Source organism: Cornus florida, unplaced genomic scaffold (genome assembly GCF_030987335.1).
Source record: "Cornus florida cultivar Cherokee Brave unplaced genomic scaffold, ASM3098733v1 CherokeeBrave_3.0.0_Hap2_Chr04, whole genome shotgun sequence".
NCBI classification, from domain to species: Eukaryota; Viridiplantae; Streptophyta; class Magnoliopsida; order Cornales; family Cornaceae; genus Cornus; species Cornus florida.
The window spans coordinates 66,281,085-66,302,346 of NW_026775574.1; the positions used below are offsets into that span (position 1 = coordinate 66,281,085).

General features: G+C 35.3%; 1 protein-coding gene and 1 pseudogene across 1 annotated transcript; both read left to right on the top strand.

Annotated features, from left to right (window-relative positions):
* LOC132303397 (uncharacterized) overlaps positions 1 to 12,470 on the top strand; it is a 35,239-nt pseudogene extending 22,769 nt beyond the window's left edge.
* Positions 12,471 to 13,894: 1,424 nt separating this feature from the next.
* On the top strand, positions 13,895 to 20,911 carry LOC132305049 (uncharacterized). The gene is made up of 10 exons (XM_059802736.1): positions 13,895 to 14,111; positions 15,006 to 15,058; positions 15,275 to 15,433; positions 15,957 to 16,106; positions 17,241 to 17,390; positions 18,089 to 18,179; positions 18,471 to 18,643; positions 19,484 to 19,539; positions 20,059 to 20,161; positions 20,727 to 20,911. Exons 1-10 carry the CDS (start codon positions 13,895 to 13,897, stop codon positions 20,808 to 20,810), a joined length of 1,236 nt encoding a protein of 411 aa, XP_059658719.1. The 3' UTR covers positions 20,811 to 20,911.
* Positions 20,912 to 21,262: the final 351 nt, after the last annotated feature.

Below are 21,262 nucleotides of genomic sequence, written 5' to 3' on the forward strand. Positions count from 1 at the left end.
TAAGGCCTTGAAAAATCCCGAAATAACTAGCAGGCCTTGTATAAGACAATAAAACGCAATTCAGAGCCATAAACGAAGGTTTTCAGCCGAAAACCAGCGTGGCCCATAAGCTAAAGCTAGTGGGTTTGTCTCAACGCATCGTTTCTACCCAAAAAAACAAAACTATTGGTTTGTCAAAAACGAACTTGTTGAATTGCTTGTCGAACTGTGCAGAATTCTGTCTTACATCATAACAACTTAAGTTTTTGGGTCGGATGGCAAGCCCCCGACCCATTACAAGTGGTATCAAAGTATGCCAAGTCCTTGATCCAGTGTCATGTTAAGCACCCACACGGGTTGGGTTTGTGTCTGGGTTGTTATTGGGTACTTCTGCCGTTAGGTGGGACAAGTAAGTAGGATGGTCCGACTGCAATGAGAGCGTTGCGAGTTCAGGTGGAGGAGAATGTTAGAAAGTTCTTGTCTTACATTGGATCCGGATAGGGAAAGTCTTGGGCTTATATGGGCAAGTAGGCAGATCCACCCAACAGCTTAAGCTTTTAGGGCTTATGGCAAGCGCCCGGCCTGTTATACCTATTTCGAAGTTTACGAGAAGAAAATTTTAAGATAACTACACTAAAAGATAATTCTAATGTCATTTACATTAGAACTCCTTGAAAATTTAAGATAACTAGATTAAACGATAATTCTAATATCAATTGTGTGACAGTTGAAATTAATTGGGATTTGATTGAATAACAATGACTATTTTTTTATTAAAATAAAAAAGGACACAATAAGCGTAATAGTAAGGAAGAATTGTGCAGAGCTAGAAAGCTAAGGAAGAAAAAGAAAATTCCATTCACCTATCTCAGTACCCAAAGAACAAAAAAAAATGACCTTGTTGAAAAAGGGTAAACTAGTAAAAATTGTATAGAATTGTTACTGTAGATGGTGTTAGGGTTTGTCTGTGCCTGACAAAGCCATTGATAGTAAATTGACATTAATTAAGAAAATTTTATTTATTTTTTTTCATATATAATAATGATGAATTATTGTATTGGGTTGTTTTTTTTTTATAGATAAATAGGAAACAATGTAAATTTTTTTTTTTCGTCATTGGCAAAAAACTCTCACACACCCACTTTGCTCTTTTGGAGACTCAAACCCTCTCCCATCCACTTTGGGAGGTAGAGGAGATACCACTTGGCCACAAGGCCATGAATTATTGTATTGAGTAGTTCAAAGAGTTGTTGAGCTAATTGTCTATTAATTATGATAGGATAAATTTATGTGCACATAAAGTAAGGTTCATGCTTCTGAGATATATATTCATCGGTATTCGTAATTATTAATGTTCGCATTCAAAGGAATAAAATTGGATATTTTATTCATAAGTGTAATTGTTGGTTTCTAACTCGATGGAAACACTAAGTGGAATGACTTATCTCGGTCATCTGGACGAGGGTGATTCAAAACCAAATGTGTTGGCATATGGGACATGCTGAATGGGTCACCGATAAGTAAAAAATTAGTTGCGCGATCATGAGTAGTTTTCCTTATCTATTACTAATATAGGTTATCTTAATTCTAAGAACTATACTGACCGGGGTTGTACTAATATTTGCTTTGATTTACTTGAGTGACCTGCAGGTCAACACACTTGGTATTTTGGGTAAATATTCTAGATGGAATCAATGTGTTTTCGTATTTTGGCAAGGTTGATTTGATCACAAAAATCTGGCAAGTTGTATTTAATAAATATAAAATGAGATACAACAAGAACACTATGATTTTCTAAACAAATAGAAAATTCGTACAATAATTTTCAATGGTTTGAAATATATGCTTTCCAAAACCAAGTTGAATATCCCTTTCAAAGAAACTATAAATAATGCACAAGAAACTACCACAACCTGACATTCTACCCAAGGCAAAACAATAGAAACAATTCATCTCCCATTAGATTCTTTAGACATTAAATTCCAAGAAAACACAATTAAAGCATCGCCTTTTAAATTCAAAGCAGATTACAAAAGTCCAAATGATATACCGACAGCAAGAGATGTAAAAAATATTATAGAACAAAATAATTATACAAACCAAATTTTGTATACAATTAGTAATCAATTAACTGGAATTGAAAATATTGTTCAAAAAGAAGATGATGTTATTTCTCAAATAGACGCTAAAATAGCCCAATTAAATGACCAAATAAACCAAACCCTTGTAAGTCCTGACACACCACAATCTGCCAAAAGTAAGTTAATTGCTCCAATAGAAGGAAGTGATGAATCTAACGCTGAGACAATACCAAGCTTAAATGGCAAAATAGGAAAAACTTTTACCCAAGACCAACTTTTCCTTGTCTTCAATTAGAAAGAAAAGGGAACTCTTTCCCAAGCCAAATACCATGGAGGAACCATTTACAAATGGAACATAGATGGAATGAAAGAATATCATGAGACATGCCATCAATTGTGTTTGTGACTTTTTTCTTTTCTCGTCATAACATCATTTCTTTTTTGTCCTTTTTTTTGGTTATAACATCATTGCTTTTTGTCTTTTTTCTTTTCTTTTGGAGGTTATATAGGTATATATATATATATATATATATATATCCTATATAAGAATCCTCCGTAGGAAAGCTTTAGCTTCATATGTTTATGTGCTTTGTCTTCTTTTTTTGAAAAAATAATTTGTTAAATTGGTTTGCTTCAAATTTCTTTATTCGAGAAGTTTCCAGAGCTCTGTTTCAACTGCATGCAATTTGCTTCTGACTTCTTTCAATCAATATTATTAGTTTAACCCCATGGTCTTGGTCTGCCTTTTATATAATGAAAAATGCAGAAATAGAAAGAGGAACACCGAGGTTAGTAATAAATTATAAACCCCTCAATACAACTCTACAATGGATTAGATATCCAATTCCAAATAAAAAAATATAGCAAGATTAAAAAATGCAAAAATATTTTCAAATTTTTATTTAAATCAGGATTTTGGCAAATCCAAATTCACCCAAAAGATAGATACTCCAATAGCAAACACGCACAATAAAAATGAACATGAATGTTGTGGAATTTCCCAACAGTAATCACAAGAATAATACTGTCAAAAAGCAAACTATTTGAGTTTTTCACATGCAAAAGTAGTGTGCATACACTCAAATGGAAAGGTTCCAATATTCAGCCCATTTTATTCAAAGAAGTTTGAAGCAACATGCAGTTGGAGCAAAGCTCCAGAAACTTCTCGGATAAAGACATTTGAAGACAAAGCAATGCAAAGACATAAAAATATGAAGCTAAAGCTTTCCTGCGGAGGATTCTTATATGGGATATATATATATATATACACACACACACACATATACACCTATATAACATCCAAAAGAAAAGAAACGAGACAAAAAGTAATGATGTTATGACAAGAAAAAAGAAAAAGACAAAAAGAAATGATGTTATGACAAGAAAATAAAAAGTCACAAACACAATTGATAGCATGTCATAAATAGTTTTTGTTTAAATATATTTAATCAAACAGATAAACCTAGGGGGGCAAATATGGATTAATTAGTATATTGGATTGATGGTCATATTTTTTCCAAACAACTAATTAACGTGTAGGGGTTAATTTATCCCTGTCGTTAGAGTGCAATTTTTTCTTTATAGCGGAGTTAGAAATAATTAATAGAGGTTTTTTAATAGGCTAGGTGTTAGCAAGGTATTAAAATTTCCTATTGAAGTCTAAGCCTATCAAATCCCACTCCTCGTCCAACTTGAAATGCAAGCAACAGATCAAAGGTGAATTAGTGTGGAATAAGGAGAGTATTTAATTGGAACACTATCTTCATATATAGAGGTAGTAAGGCTGTTCCAAAAACACACTAGACACACAATAATTCCCTAATTCAAAAGGAGATCTGAAGCCCACACTTCTCACTACTCGTCGATTTCCTACCCGGAGATAGGAGTGAAGATCCGGAGGCACCATAGTTCCTTGGAGATCAAGGGTTGTGGACATCCATCGAGCAATCAATCAAGTTTTGGTGGCAGACAATTATTTAATTGTTTAAGAGGTAAAGTGATCTAACCCTCTATGATATTCGAAGAACATTAGTGGTTCATTAAAGCTAATTGAGACAATCATGTTCCGCTCATGAAAACAAAAGTAACTTGGTAAAATTGGCGTACTCAATTTGAGAGGCTGACTATCATTATATACAAGAGGAAAATTACAAATATGGAAAAGAGAATAAAATCAAATCAGAATAAAGAGAATAAAATCAAATCAGAATAGAAATAAAATCCCTAAACATTAGCCTATATTGAAGACCCAATAAATCTGCCACAATCATTGAGTCAACTTATAGATATGATTTCCAACACTCCCCCTCAAGTTGGAGCAAATATGTTGACCAAGCTCAGCTTGACTATGGAAGACTAGAGAAGAGAAGGCCCAACAGACTTTGTGAACACATCTGCAATCTGTTGTGAAGAGGGAACAAAAATAGGGTTAATGATACCTGAGCAAACCTTCTCTCGAATAAAGTGAATGTCTACCTCAATATGTTTCGACCTTTCATGTAAAACAAAATCGGAAGCAAGCATAATGACTGATTTATTGTCACAAAACAGCCTTAAAGAATCTTTCTCTAGAAGACCTAACTCTCCCAAAATTGATTGAAGCCAAAGTAGCTCACAAGTACCTTGAGCCATAGCTCGATATTCAGCTTCAGTAGAGGATCTAGAGACAACAGCTTGCTTCTTACTAGGGGTGGCAATTCGTGTTCGCGGGTCGTAATCGTGTCATGTCAATTTAAGGGTATTATACTAAACAGCTCAACCCGAACGCGACTCGTTTAATAATCGTGTTAGGAATTCTCAACACTAACACGACCTGTTTATTAAACGGGTTATACTCGTAATCCGTTTAATGACCTATTTACAAAAAATATATATATTATATTATTTAAATTATTAATAATACTCAATAAAATAATAAATATTAAAAAAAAAATATAAGTTTTAATCAACCAAATTACTAAATAGTTTATAATTTACAAAAGATTAAATTATAAGACGCAAGTGTATATAGTAATTTTAAAACTTAAACAAAAATTTATTTACGACATATATAGTTAAACGTGTATAAACGGGTTACACGAGTTAAACCCCTCAACCCAAACACGACACGATTAACTAAACGGGTTAATCGTGTCAACCCGTTTATGACCCGAACCCGTTTAAGGTCAACCAAAACCCATTTAACTTGTGTTGTGTTCGAGTCGTGTTGGCGGGTCGTGTCAACTTTTGCCACCCCTACTTCTTACTCTTCCATGATATGAGATGATTACCATAGAAAGTACAGAAGCCAGAGATAGAACGTCTATTTGTCTTACATCCAGCATAGTCTGCATTAGTAAAGTATGAGAGTCCAGACTGATTTCCTGAGGCATAGAACAGACCAAGACCAGGGCACGACTTAAGATACCTCAAAATATGGTAGACTGCATCCATATGAGCTGAGCGAGGGGCATGCATGAATTGACTAACCACACTAACAGCAAATGTCAAATCGGGCCTTGTGTTAGTCAAGTAGATAAGATGACCTACTAAACGTTGATACACGGATGGATCTGGAAGTAATTCCCCTGACTCAACAGAGAGTTTGAGATTGGGGTCTATAGGAGTGGAAGCGGGTCGACACCTAAGCATGCCAGTATCTTGATGAAAATCCAAAATATATTTCCTTTGAGATAAAGAAATTCCACGACGGGATTTAGCAACCTCAATTCAAAGAAAATATCAAAGAGGACCTAAGTCCTTCACATCAAAGGACTTTTGAAGATGAAGTTTCGATTGAACAATCCATGAAGCATCATCACCTGTGATAATGATATCATCCACATATACCAATAACATAATGCAACGACCATCAGAGCGACGTTGAATAAAGCAAGTATGGTCTGAGTGGCAGCGCACAAAGCCCATGGATAGAACAACATCGCTGAAGCGACTAAACCAAGCTCTAAGAGATTGCTTCAAACCATAAAGGGACTTCCGCAGCCTACAGACTTTCCCAGCATACTCCCCCTCAGCCTGAAATCCAGGGGGTGGATCCATATATATAGTCTCAAGTAAGTCTCCATTAAGAAATGCATTCTTGACATCTAACTGATGCAGAGGCCAAGAATAGGCACTAGACAAGGAGATAAGTAGTCGCACAGACGTCAACTTTGCCACATGAGCAAAGGTAGCACTAAAGTCGTTGCCCGGAATCTGAGTAAAGCCTTTTGCCACCAACCGAGCCTTATACCGATCAATAGAACCATCGGCTAAGTACTTTACATTAAAGACCCATTTGCAGCTAATTGTTTTCTCCGCAGCAGGTAAAGCAACAAGTTCCCATGTATTATTATGTTGTAAAGCATCCATTTCTGTTGTTATGGCAGACACCCAATTGGGATCTTGGAGGGCCTCTGACACGGATCGAGGAATAGAAACGGTCCCAATCTTGCCCAGGAAGGATTTATATGCACCTAAAAAACTATCATAGGAGACATACTGGGAAATAGGGTGGTTAGTGCTACTAGAAAAACCATACCAATTAGGAGGGTGACGATCACGGGTAGGATAACGAGAGGTATGCTTAGGAATAATAGGAGCCATAGGAGAAGGAGAGTTACCTGGACCTGGTTCTGAAGATGATTCTGACAGGGGAGGTTGAGTGTGATGGCGACGAGAGTAGACCTGCAAAGGTGGAGGGGAACCCTGCATGGATGGAGAAGGAGATTCCAAGACAGTGTGATTTTCAAAGAGAGGAACAAGACGGGCAATAAGAGAAATCTTTTTCTCCAGATCACAAGAGAGAGAATCCTGTACCACAGAATTAGTACTATAAAAAGGAACAGTTTCATGAAATGGCACATCAAGAGAATGATACATATGTTTGGCCACATGATCATAACAACGATAGCCCTTTGACATAGTAGAATACCCCAAGCAAATACACCTAATAGATTTATCATCAAGTTTATGACGAGAAGTACTACAGTTATGAACAAAACATGTACAGCCGAAAATACGAGGCAGAAGGTGAAACAATGTATAATCAGGCTGGAGAATCTGAAGTGGGGTCTTACCACCCAAAACTCGACTGGGAGTACGATTAATCAGAAAAGCAGCTGTAAGAATAGCCATGTGCCAATAGAATTTAGGCACATGCATACCACTCAAAAGACGTCGGATCACAGACATAAGATGACGGTTTTTGCGTTCAGCCACGCCATTTTGCTCGGGAGTGTAGGGGCAAGTGAGTTGATGTAAAACCCCCTTTTTATTAAGTTCAGTCTGGAACTCATTTGAAACATGTTCTCGTCCATTTTCAGAACAAATATTACGAACAACAGTGTTATATTGGGTTTTGATCATTTGAAGAAACTAGGTAAATAAAATAAACACATTAGATTTCTTTTTCAATAAATAAACCCAAGTACAACGAGAATAATCATCAATAAATATCACATAATATCGATGTCTAGAGAAAGCCCCAGATATCAGAATGAATAAGATCAAACATACTAGGAGCACGACTCATATGAGAAATATAGCTAGTTCTAGTATGTTTAGAAAGCTCACAAACTTCACATTGAAACTTATGGTCCTTACATGCTTTATTTAACGAAGAAAACAATAGACATAGATACTGAAAGTTTACATGCCCCAAATGTGCATGCCACAAACTAAAAGTGCGAAAAGAAACATCATAAACACTAGAAGTAGGTAGGATAGAAGCTTAATTCCTGGTGGTTCCCCAAAGTAGTAAAGCCCATCACGCTCATAACCCCTGCCAAAAATCCTCTTCGAACAAAGATCCTGCAACAAACAGTGATCTGGTAAGAATATAACTGCACATTGGAGGTTTTTTGCAAGCCGGCTAACAGATAAAAGGTTAAAGGCTAATTTAGGTACATGAAGGACAGATGAAAGAGTAATATTAGGAGACAGACAAACATCACCCTTATCGTGAATGTAAGATGTAGAGCCATCCCCAAGATACACAGATTGGGTAACATATATGACATTAGAAGAAAAAACTGATAACTCACCAGTCATGTGATCATTGGCCCCAGAATTCAGAACCAAGTGGGTTGCTTGGTCTTAATATGAAATGCAGTAGGAGTACCTGTAGCAATAGTGGCAGTGGGAGCAATTGAAGGAGAACCAACTTTAGAAGCAAGGGAGCCAAGTTGGTCCTGGATCTGCCCAATCTGAGACTAAAGCTGGCTCAGTCCAGGAAATACAATAGATCCACCAGTAGTAACAGGAGTTTCTGCAACAGCCGCAATACAAGAAGAACCAGTTCCAGGCAAACGGTTCCTAGAAATTTTTTGCTTCAGTTCAGGATGAAGTTTGAAGCAACGAGCCTTAACATGTCCCAACCCCTCCACAATGGTGACAAATAATCTGACCTCCAGAAGCTCGTGATCCAAAGTTGGCTGCAAAAGCCATACTATCCCCAACAGGCTCAGACACTGGTAGAGGAACAAGTGAGGGCTGAATTAAACGGTGCATGCGTGCTTCACTATCAACAGTAGCAAAGGCTTCCAACAGGGATGGCATTGGTGATGCATTCAAGATCTGAGACTTTAGTGGTTCAAATTCTAGGCGTAATCCCATCAAAAACTGATAGGTATGCTGACGATCAAGACGTTTGACAAGAAGAGAGGCTGCTTCGGAAGGAAATTCATTGAGAGGCTCATATTGAGCTAGTTCCTCCCAGCGAGATCTCAAATACCCAAAATAATCAGCTACAGACAAATTCAGGCCTTCTTGCGAGGCCTTAGCAATATCTTGGTATAATTAAAAAATACAAGCATCATTCCTAGAATGAGCATACATTTGATTCAAAGCAGTCCACAAGTCATTAACAAAGTCGTAAAACATGAATATATTATAAATGCATTCCTCCATAGAATTAAACATCCATCCTAACATGGTGCAATTGTCCATATCCCACTGAGCATATTTAGGATCTTTAATATCTGGCATCTTTTCAGTACCCAAAATCCATCCTGATTTGCCTTTTCCACCAACATAGAGGCGGAGGGAACGAGCCTAGGATGCAAAATTACGGCCATTCAACAACACACTAGTAACTCGTTGAGCCGGTGTGTGTTGCGCCGAAAAGAGAGTTTCTTTATTATTACTTGATTTAGCCATAATATTAAATAGAACAATTCAACAGATGACCAATAATTTCAAATAAAGGAGGAATACACCTGATTTCGATCAAACCAAGAAGCTAAAGACATGGCGGTCTGATCTAAAAAATGCTGCCGAATATCCCGGCAGCCCCAAAAAATTACAAACACGTCTTCTGACCCTTGGTACATAAAAAAGACTTAGGGAATACCCCTACAGGGGTTGAACCTAGAGGAGATTGGCTCCCCCTAGGACTGTCGCAACAACTGCCGGAAAAAGAGAGGGTTTGTGAAGAAAAGAAAAAAAAGAAATAGGGAAGGGACTGTGACGAGATGGAGAGAGAGATTAAAAGAGGCAGTGAAAGAGAGAGGGGGGGGAGGCATAGGTTTGAGGCTCTGATACCAAAAAGTAACTTGGTAAAATTGGCGTACTCAATTTGAGAGCCTGACTATCATTATATACAAGAGGAAAATTACAAATATGGAAAAGAGAATAAAATCAAATCAGAATAAAGAGAATAAATCAAATCAGAATAAAAATAAAATCCCTAAACATTAGCCTATATTGAAGACCCAATAAATTTGCCACAATCATTGAGTCAACTTATAGATATGATTTCCAACAAAAACTATTTTTTGAAAATTTGCTTCCGCTTTATTTACTTCGGGCTACCCAACAGATGGAAGCACACAATTTCAAGGTGATAATCTTAGTATCTTGCACTTCTTCATGAGTTGCATGAGCTAGAAATTGCAATGGGCTACATATTCAGGTGTTATCATTTTTATACTTGATTAGTCTCTACTCAATTGTATGACTTCTTTTTAACTTCAGATCTATTATCTTTTTCAATGCTATGCTAGAAACTTGACGCAGATTATTGTTTGTTTTCATCATTTGGTAGGCTGACATGATTGTTGTCAATCCTTTCTCCTGGTCTATGGTTCCTCTGCATGACTGGTATGAATCTGCCCCTGATGTCATGCAAGACTTCATAGATTTATCTTTGTTGAAAGCTTTTGCTGTTACATTTTCTATTTGAACTCGTCTGTTATGAAAGAATCTTCCTGATTGTCATTCTCAAACTATACATAGATGTCTTCCTTATTGCTCTTATAGAATTCACTTGTGATTGAAATGTTTTAGAATTTCCCTTTCCAAAATTGTCAATATGAAACTCTTACCAAAATAAATAAAATAAGATAAACTGGAACTAAATTAGAAGTCAATTTTTTTAGGGCGACTGGCTACTGCATAGATCCACGGCCTAATAGTTCAATTTATCAGTTTATATCCTTTCCCAGCATATTGACACCTATTTAGCTCTTTTTCTTCAATTATTACTTTGCATGTTGTGGAGACCAGCGGGAGGGTGGGCCGTGCATCTTGAATCTGGATTTTTATCTTCACAAGGTCTAATTAAGGGCCAGCAGCCATCACAACACTAAGGCTCTATTGACATGAAATGTTTTCCGGAAAACATTTTACGTATTTTCTAGTGTTTGGTTGCATATTGTAACATTAAAAATATTTTACTGGTGAATACTTTCAATCAAAGCTCCAATTTTATTTATATTTATTTTACCTTAACAAGAAACACACACACACACAACTTATCCCTTTGGGGACTTGAACCTTCGACCTTCTACTTTGAAAGGTGAGGAAGTACCACTAGGCTACAACCTTTGTTTGTATCAAGGCTCCAAATTGAGTTACCTAAAATTCTCTCTGGTTACTTGCTGTTCAGCGGTGTAGTTCATTTTTATTTGTTTTTAGCAAGATTCAGATCTAAGTTACCAGCTACTATATTAAATTAATTCGATGGATTGATTCCTTTTTTACTAATTTGCAGCATCTCTAGCCTTGTATATCGCATGCGAACTGAAAATATCGTCTCTGTTACGTGCAATGGTCATTGGATTATGAAGGATCGGAAAATCTTGAATGTGGATGAGGTAATTACCAATAGATTTATTAATATATCTGGGGTGAGTTGATGGAGGATGCATATGACGATTGGAAGTAGATATTTAATGCTTATGCATCTGATATTATTATTGTCAACCGATGTGTCCTTTAATAGAAGACCACTTGAAAGTTAAATGAGGTTGCTTGACATCCCCCCACCCGCAACAAAACACACACACAACAGCACCACCACCACCACCACACGGTCCACACCCACCCCCTATAAATTAGTTGGTTGACATGTTGAGTTGTACCATTTTGGATTTGCGTCATATGTTGAGAAGCATAACATATAGCTCTTTTAGATGGTACCTTTAATTGGTCTAGTTTCTTAAGTTGCTATCTCACAACTTTGACACACTCACACACACACACACACACAAAGGATGTTTATACTTTAAAGAATATTCACACACACACACACAAAGGATGTTTATACTTCAAAGAATTTTCAGGGGGAAGTAGTAAGCTTTTCAGAGGCGGACAAAATATTTTTAAAATGTTAGGGGGATGGAAGGGTGGGACGGCTTCATGAATCCTTTTTTGCAGTTCTACTGTAACTCAACCAATGACATGTTCTTTTCAACCTTCTCTTTCTTTTTTTAGTTTCACATATTTGAACCATATCACACCTAATCCGTCTGATCTCTGGTTCATTGCATATGAACAGTCCGTTTTGTCATAACATATGTTGGATGAAAATGAGGCATTTCTAACGAGAAGACATTTAAGAGTTTATTCCACTGCTCTCTCTCTCTCTTATTTATGTTTTTTTAGAATGAGCTGCCCTTTTAGCAAATATTAGATGCACCATAAGAATGGTAGATACATTGGTTATTATGACCGTGCTTCCTGTTTTATGTGTTGTATTGGATCTCATCACCTAGTGCAAGATTAGGAGAAATAGTTCTATTCTTGTGTGAACAGAAGGGATTGTTAAAAAGCTGAACTATTTCTGCTCTATTATTTCGTTTATCCGGAACCAATGATATGCTTCTTACCCCTTTATTTTCTGGCTATAAATTGGACAGGAAAAAATAATTTCGATGGCAAAGCATGCTTCAAGTGCACTTTTGAAAAGGGCAGGCATCGTGATTCCGAACAGAATGAATGTGCTTTGATATTCCTTTCCTTTCCTTTGCTCCCAACGAAACCATACGCATTGTGTAAATGAAATGACCAGATTGCGTGCTCGTTCTACGTTGTTCTTGTCGTAAAGGTGAAAGAGCTTTTATGAGTGCAACAGTCATAAAATTGTTGCAAGTAAAATGATTGTGGTGATGCATTCTGTAAAACACTTTTTGTATGCAAAACACTTTTATAGTTGTTTGGTAGTAGTATTGCTTATAATACTTTTATTACTAATTTTACTATATTATCAATACAATAATACTCTAATAAACTTACCCAAATTTTAATTATTTTCAAATTTCATTGTCTTCAATAATTATACGAAGATTAAGTTTTTGCTTTTTTTTTTTTTTTTTTTCTGTTTATTGTATAGTATTTGTATTTAACACTAAAATACAAGTAATTTAAACATATGTGATTGTCACCTAAAGAATTTTGCTCAATAGAGTAGGAAGAGGTGACTAATGGCCATGTATTTACATTGTTCAATTGTTGTCTTAAAATTCTTTTGAACAATTATGCAAAAAGAGGTTGGACCGTTGGATTAGAGTTTTATTCTCAACATTGTTGGGTTGGGCCATGCTTTAATATGCCTTCTTGTATATGTGGGCTAAACTATGTATCATGTAATTATGAAGTTCACTATATTCCTTTTACACAAAGAGCCCAATCATGACTGTTGATGAGCGTAACGAGCCGTCTTGGGAGATGTTTGAGCTTGTTATCCTGCATGTTTGAGCTCAACTCGTTTAATAAATAAATATTCATATACTTATCGATTGTTTGTTAATTATTGACATAAGCTCTTAAATGGAGAAGGGTTGGATGAAGACTTAAAATTCACGGCTGGGATTGACTTAAATTTATTGGCTAGAGTTAAAATTTGATTAGGCCTAATTTTGAAATGATGAGAGTTCTAAACTTACATTATATGAGGGGGGTGTGTGTGTGTATATATATATATAGATATAGATATTTAAATATGATAAATTATAATGTACATAAAACATGTTTGGTTTAGTTCACTAAAGACACCTTCCTCTTCTTCAAAAGAAATGTTAAGAGTTTAAATTTCACTAAACACAACTTGATAATGATTATGTTTGCTATAACTTAAAAAAAAATGAGAAGTTTGGATAAATTATACACGAGTTGAACGTTTCAGCTTTTATTTCCTTCGACTTTCCCTGAGATTGGACCCGTGCACTCAACACACTCCTAATATTTTTCCATTATAATAAGAAAATAATATATTATTATAATATTAGGGTATTATTGATTTTTTTATATTCAAAGTTATTTTTAGTCTGTCAACACAAAAATGTTAAATTAATAAACATTGAACGATTACACTCTAATTTGTCCAAAACTTGGGGGGATCTAGTGTAATTTGCCCTTAAAAACTAAAAAACTAATTGAAAATTGAAAAATCAAATTATTTTGGCGGGAAAAAATATGGCAGCGGAGCACTGAATGAATGAAAAAGTGAAAAATGTGGACAAACAAGCTAAAGCCCAAAACAGAGTGAGATATAAGATTCAGAGGAAAAAGAGTTAACACGATATTTGTTGGTCCGAAGAAGAACAAACGCAGAGAGTAGGATTAGGTCGGTAGCAATGGAAGAACAAGCAGCGAAGAACAGCTCTGTAATGTTGCTACTCCACAATGCGCACATCATCACGATGGATCCCCAAAACCGAGTGTTCCGACATGGCGGTATCGTAATCGTAAACGATAAAATCAAAGCCATCGGCGATTCCGGTTACATTCTCCGCCAATTCTCTCCTACCGCGGACGAAATCATCGATCTCAAGGACCGAATCCTACTCCCTGGTTCTCTCTCTCTCTCTCTTCACACACACACACACATATATATATATGCGCGCTATATATTCTTTGTATTTTTGAAGAAATCGGAAATTTAGCCCTGCTTCTCCCTCCCTCTCTCTATTCTACACAGATTTATATACATGCATATATATATATATATATAGATATATATATATATATATATCTATGTATATACATACATACATATATATATATATATATATATATGTATGTGTGTTTGTTCATATAAATATGCGTGTGTGCGCCAGTGTGTTTGTATATATCTTCTTTACTCTTTAGTTCTCACGCATGTTGAAAATTTAGGGCAATTCTTTAATTCAATCGACAATGCAGAAACTTAGCCCTGGTTCTTCCTCTCTTTCTCTCTACACAGATTTATGTATTATTGTGTGTGTATATCTCTGTGTGTGTCAGTGTGTTTGTGTATATCTTCTTTACTCTTAAGTTGTACAGACATGTTGAAAATTTAGGTAAATTCTTCAATTTAATCTACGATGCAGAAACTTAGTCCTGGCTCTTCCTCTCTCTCTACTCAGATTTATGTGTTATTGTGTGTGTATATATATATATGTGTGTCAGTGTGTATATATCTTCTTTACTCTTACGTTGTACAGACATGTTGAAAATTTAGGGCAATTCTTTAATTCATTTGACGATGCAGAAACTTAGCCCTGGTTCTTCCTCTCTACACAATGATTCGTGTATTCATTATATATAAATATGCGCGTTTGCTCTTGTATATGTCTTCTTTACTTTTTAGTTGTACACATTGTTGAAAATTGGGGAATTTTTTTTATTTAATTAGTTTGACGATAGGAGTCTTGTCCTTCATTTGATGTATTTGTGACTCTGTCCGCATTTGTTATGGCTGTATAGGGTTAATCGACACACACGTTCATACTTCTCAACAGTTAGCTAGAGAGATACTCGTTCGCTTTGGTTTGATGCGTTGGTTGCACGATCACATGTGGCCTTTTGAGTCCAACATGACTGAGCAAGATTAATACATCTCCACTATGCTTTGCGGAATCGAACTCATACATTGTGGTGTGAGTATTAGTAATGATGTGCAAACTCATTAATGCTTAGTGGTGCTTGTTTTGATTTATTAAAGTGTGGTTTGGGTTTGTAATGTGTTGATTCAGGTGACCTGCTTTGCTGAAGCAGGAGGACAGCATGTATCGGAGGTGGCGAAGGCAGTGGAGTTACTGGGCTTGCGCGCTTGTTTAACAAGGTCAATTATGGACTCTGGTGAAGGTTTACCGACATCTTGGACGAATTGGACTACCCATGATTGTATTCAGGTTGTTCATACTTCGATTCCATATCTTATTGTGCAATGAATTACAGAAAAAACTATGTGAAGTGGTTTTTTTTTTTTTTTTTTTTTTCTTTTTTCGGTTCTTGAGAGAGTACGGAGCTCAAAGCATAAGTTTGAAAGATTGTCAGTGTCAATGATATCGTCTAGAAATTGGTCGCAATTGGCATGATGTAGAATGTTATGTACATATAAATCCCTACGACTGCATTTCTTACATCTTATGATAAATTACAAAAAAACTATTGGTGTCGTTCTCCGCGTGCTTATTTTACTGGTTAGTTTTGTTTCTCATTATATTTTATCATAGGCTGGGATGAATTTTTTTGTTAGAAAGCATTGGATGTGCATCCTATGCATGAACCAATTATCCTGCTTTCCTGACAATGTTACATTATTTTCCCTCATATTGATTAGTGTCTCTTAGAAATTATTGTGGATTTTATAATTTGATTTAATCATTAATTCAACCATTATGAGAACGAAGTTTTTCATTACGTCAAGGGCAGTCTCAAAAGTTACTTTACAAGAAGCACCACAATACAGTAGATGGACGCATCAGAATATGGCTTGGAATCAGGCAAATTATGAATTCAACTGAACGTTTACTGCTTGAATCAAGAGATACAGCAGAAGAGCTGAAAACTGGGATCCATATGGTAGCTCTCTTTCTCTGAAATGCATATGTATGAAAGCTTTTTGAGGACATCTTATTCGATGACCTGGTTATATGCATGCTATAGCTTTTCTCATAGTAGAAAACAACTTTGAATTTATGCTAGATACCAATAAATAAGAGAATATTCTCAAGTTAAGTAGCACTAGTGACATTGGTGAACATGAGTTTTGGAGGATAGCTGGCAGAATATCAAAATCCCATAACATAATTAGTCTAAGTGGCCCAATTCTGTTTCCAGGAATGCTTAATTTTGTTCCATTTTTATCTGTTGCAAGTTCCAATTGGAGTTGAAAATTCTCTCTTCTCCTCAGTTCATATGTATTTCATACATTCCATTAGATTTATGGTGTTGGGGTAAAATTTCGTGTGATTCAGTAAACAAAGTATAAATTCCATCGTTGCTGGATCATCTATATAATTCAATGAAGAATGAGAAAATAGTGAATGAGAAATTTTAAATTCTGTCTTTCTAATCGAGCTTGAGGAGTTCACGGGACTAGAAAATTTTACTTGTAGATTTAATTTACCAGTTTCCTCATTTTGTCCACTACTCTGCCTTCATGGTTAAACCTAGATATATGAAGTCATGGCATCGCAAGCTTGTACGTACCCATATACCATGGATTAAATTGTCAACTTCAGAAAGATTCTCTTTTTTTTACTAGTTAACTTCAGAAAGATTCTGAATGCTATATCTTTATTTTCTTGGTACATTTTTAAACAATATACTGACATTTTAGTCCTATGTCTTCTTAATGAAACTGCTATGCAGGCTCCACTACATAAATGTCGAAGAACTCAACTTACTTTTTTTTTGGTCATCTTTTTGAGAGCTCTTCAAATACTTTAGAATGCTATGATTGCTTTCATCTTGAGAAATTTGTAGAATTTCTCAATTCAATATTTTGACCAATATCTGTTGACCTGGTACCAAAGTTTGTTTATTTCTTCTTTTTCATTTTATCTATTTTCTTCTTTCTTTGTTTTTTAAAATATATTGAATTTGGCAGTAAATCAAACTAATTAGGCATAGCACATTTTATGCCAAAAAATGGATATGAATTCTTTAATATTTTGATTGTGCTGGCTCTCCTTTAATGTTTATAGTATGTAGAACGTTGCAGAGACATATTATGAGATTCAAGTTGTGAGGGATACTCTAAAAGTTGATCATGGATGTGGAACAGTTGCATATTTGGAGAAAATCAAGCTCCTGCAGAGTAATTTGCTAGCAGCTCATACTATATATGTCAGTGATACAGAGGTAATTCTTTCTGTTCATTGTGTGTTGCACTCTGTTGAAACCAAATCAACCTGCATAACTTGCCATAGGTATGAAATAAAATCATGATCTGGTCAAAGACTGTCCAAAAATAGTGAAGCGGAATGCAAAATTTAGATACAGACTGAAAGAATGTTCATGTACATCATAACCATTTAATATCTTTTTGTTTTTTATTAAATAAATGAGCGACTGAGAGATGTGTTATTGTGGTTAATTTTTTTTTTATTACTGATCAATGTATGATATTGTTTCAAGGTTTATACTACTATTTATAAATATATATATGCATACATGCATATATATATATATATATATAAATGTGAGCATTTTTAACATTTCTTGAGCTGCCTTGCATACTTCTTTCCCTACAATTGAGTGTTAAGTTTTGTACTTAAACTGCTGCTCATAGAGTTGTAGACTCCTTCAAGTGCTGGAGCTGATCACTCAACCTTCCCCCTCCCCCCACTTCACCCCTTTTCATACAAAATGAAATAGAAATAGAGAAAAGTAACACATTCTTAGCAATCTTTTTGTTTGTGGATACTTTAATCACTTCTGAGTCAATGCACTTATTTCCTGGTCGTTGATTAATCACAGTAGTTGCTCTGCTTGTGATTTTATTTTTTTCTTCCCGGGTATTATAAATTTATAACTGTTATCTCACATTTTCCTTTCAGATTGATTTCCTTGCAAGGGCTGGGGTTAAAGTATCTTATTGTCTTGCTGCTGAAGAGGATGATGAGCCTACTCCTCGACATGCACCTATAGGTAGAATGCTTGATGCTGGTATATGCATGTCTTTGGGAACAGATGGGGCAAAATCGAATGATAGAATGCTCGATGGTTTCTCCTGATTCTAAAATCCTGGTTTTCTGTTCTTCATTCCCTCCATTAAAAAATCAAAAACTCTCTTTTATTGCTTTACTGTTGGAGCACAATGTCTACTTCTCCAGGGTTTACCCTCATGATCTAACATTGACTGAACTTAAGGTTGTTTTCTAGATGCCTTTGTAGTTCATTGATAAGTGAAAATTGCTTCTTGATTTGTATTGCTTACAGCAATGGAATTTGCAGTGGGGGAGATGGTCTATTCTATTCAAAACGAAATAAGGGAAGTTTATGATGATAGAACAGCTTGTCCTTTTCTAGACGTTCTCAAAATGGCAACAGTAAATGGTGCAAAATCAGTACTCTGGGACAACGAAATAGGGTCACTTGAGGTTGGGAAAAAGGTTGGTTTTTCTTTCAACCCTAACACATCTGTTGTTTGACTGTGGGCAAACTTATTCTATGTTCTAGGTGCTGGTAGCATTGTACCGTGGTGATATTTTCTTATTTGTTTTGTTCTCCTTTTTTCTTTGTCCTGTCCTACTGAAAAAGGTGATGAAAAGGTTACATTTAGTTGCAAAAATATGCATGATACTCTGTTTTAACTAGATTGAAATCGTAGGTCATTATTTTTATTATTTATTATTTTATTTTTATTGAGATATAGTCAGCATAAGCAGTTGCCTATCTCAAAGTCTTTGAGAAGGAATTTGATAACTACACTAAAAGATAATTCTAGTATCAATTGCATAAGAACTCCTATAAATGAAGTTATTTGTGTGAGTCAAAGTTAATTGCGACTTGATTGAATAACTCTGATACTATTTTAAATTAAAAACGGGGGAGGGAACACTGAGCTTAGTAAGGATGAATTGTGCAGAGCTAGAATAGGAAGCTGAGGAAGAAAAAGGAAATTCCATTCACTTATGTCAGTACCAAAAGAAAAGATGGCCTTGTTAAGCAAAAAAGGGAAACTAGTTGAGGAAATTGTACAGAATTGTTATTTGTAGATGGAAGCACATGGTTTCAAGATGATAAATTGATAATATTATTATCTTGCACTTCTTTGTGACTTGCATGAGCTAGAAGTTGCAATGGGCTACATATTCAGGTGTTATCATTTACGTACCGGATTTAATCTCTACTCACCTATATGACTTCTTGTCATCTTCAGATTTATTAGCTTTATTGATGCTATGCCAGAAAATTGACGCAGATTATTGTTTGTAATCATTATTTGGTAGGCTGACATGATTGTTGTCCATCCTTTCTCCTCGTCGATGGTTACTTTGCAAGGCAGGTATGAATCTGCCCCCGATGTCATGCAATACTTTCATAAATTTATCTTTGTTGGAAGCTTTTGCTTTTATATTGTCTAATTTGAACTCATCTGTCATGAAAGAATCTTCCTGATTGTCATTCTGTCTTCTGTAATGCTCTTATCGAATTCACTTGTGATTGAAAAGTTTTTTTTCCAAATTTGTCGATATGAAACACTTGTGAGAAAAAGGGATAAAAAAGGAAGTAAATGTTCATTATGCTTTGATGAATTTTCTAAGAGGTGATTTAACAAAAAAGTTATAAACAATAATCTGGACTTTCTATCTTGGTAAGGACTAATTATGGGACAGCAGCTATCACAAGTTTACAACACGAAGGCTCCATTTGTTTTGATGTAAAATGTTTTCCATAAGACATTTTACGTATTTTCTAGTGTTTGGTTGCATATTATAACATTAAAAATATTTTGCTGGTATAATATTTTCCATCCGAGCTCCAAAATTGAGTTACTAAATATTCATTTTAAACAAATTTGCAGAAATCGAGCCCTCTTACATTCCTTGGGAAATAAAAATATCATCTCTGTTATGTGCAATGGTCGCTGGATTATGAAGGATCACAAAATCTTGAATGTGGATGAGGTAATTACCAAATGCTTATGCATCTGATATCTTTTTCAATCAACCAATGTGCCCTTTAAATTAAAACCAATTGATAGTTAAATTAGGTTGCTCGACATGTTGAGTACTACCATGTCTTGGATTTGCATCATATGTTTAGAAGCATAACATCTAGCTCTTTAGACGGTGTCTGTATCATTTAACATGCTTGCTGCTGAAACTCCGATATCTTTTATAGGTCTAGTTTCTTAAGTTGCTTGTCTATAGTCATTTTAAATTATCATGCACAGTTATCCCACAACTTCGACTAGAAGGATGTTTATACTTCTAAGAATTTTCCAAACAAAATCTTTTGAGAATGCTAGGGGGGACGAAAGGGCAGGTCTGGTTTCACGAAGACCGTGTTCTTGTCAACCTTCTCTTTGTTCTGTAGTTTTACATATTTGAACCGTATCACGCCATGTCCATCTGTTTGCTAGTCCTCATTGCATATGAACAGTCCATTTTTATCATCTTATCTCTGCATTTTTTTGGAACCAATGACATTCTTCTTTCCCCTTTACTTTTCTGGCTATACATTGGACAGGAAGAAATAATTTCGATGGGAAAGCATGCTTCAAGCAAACTTTTTAAGAGGGCAGGCATCGTGATTCCGGATGGGACAGTGTAGATTTGTTAGCCGAAATAAAAGGCAACGAAAACATTTGTATGTAGGTTTGCCTTTCAGCTACCATTTTGTTCTTGGTACTGTTTATAATTTGTTGTGCATTTGTGGTTAAATTAATTAATATATATATATATATATATATATATATATATATATATATAAGTTATAACAGGTTGCAGCTAAAGTAGTACAAAAAGCAAAAGAAAACAACATTGTTTATCATTCCTGTAATTAAAAATTCTGCACATGGTTCCTTTAATCTTAGTTTACCTATCCTCTTGTGCCAGTGGTCATATTCTCGTGTGCTTTTACGAGGCCTTGATTTCTTGAAACTACAATTTTTTACTTCGAAAAGTAAGAAAAGTAGTACTAGTTTACATTAAGGGTGATCAAATTTGACTCAACATGACTCGAGTTAAACAAATTTGGGTGGATCTTAAACAGATTCAAGTCGT

Bases quoted from the DNA above. Each gene is read 5' to 3' on its own strand.
- LOC132305049 (XM_059802736.1), top strand. From the start codon at position 13,895: ATGGAAGAACAAGCAGCGAAGAACAGCTCTGTAATGTTGCTACTCCAC. The intron at 15,434-15,956 runs GTTGTTCATACT...CGTCAAGGGCAG, and splicing joins CTACCCATGATTGTATTCAG to TCTCAAAAGTTACTTTACAA. The intron at 17,391-18,088 runs GTAATTCTTTCT...TTTTCCTTTCAG, and splicing joins TATATGTCAGTGATACAGAG to ATTGATTTCCTTGCAAGGGC.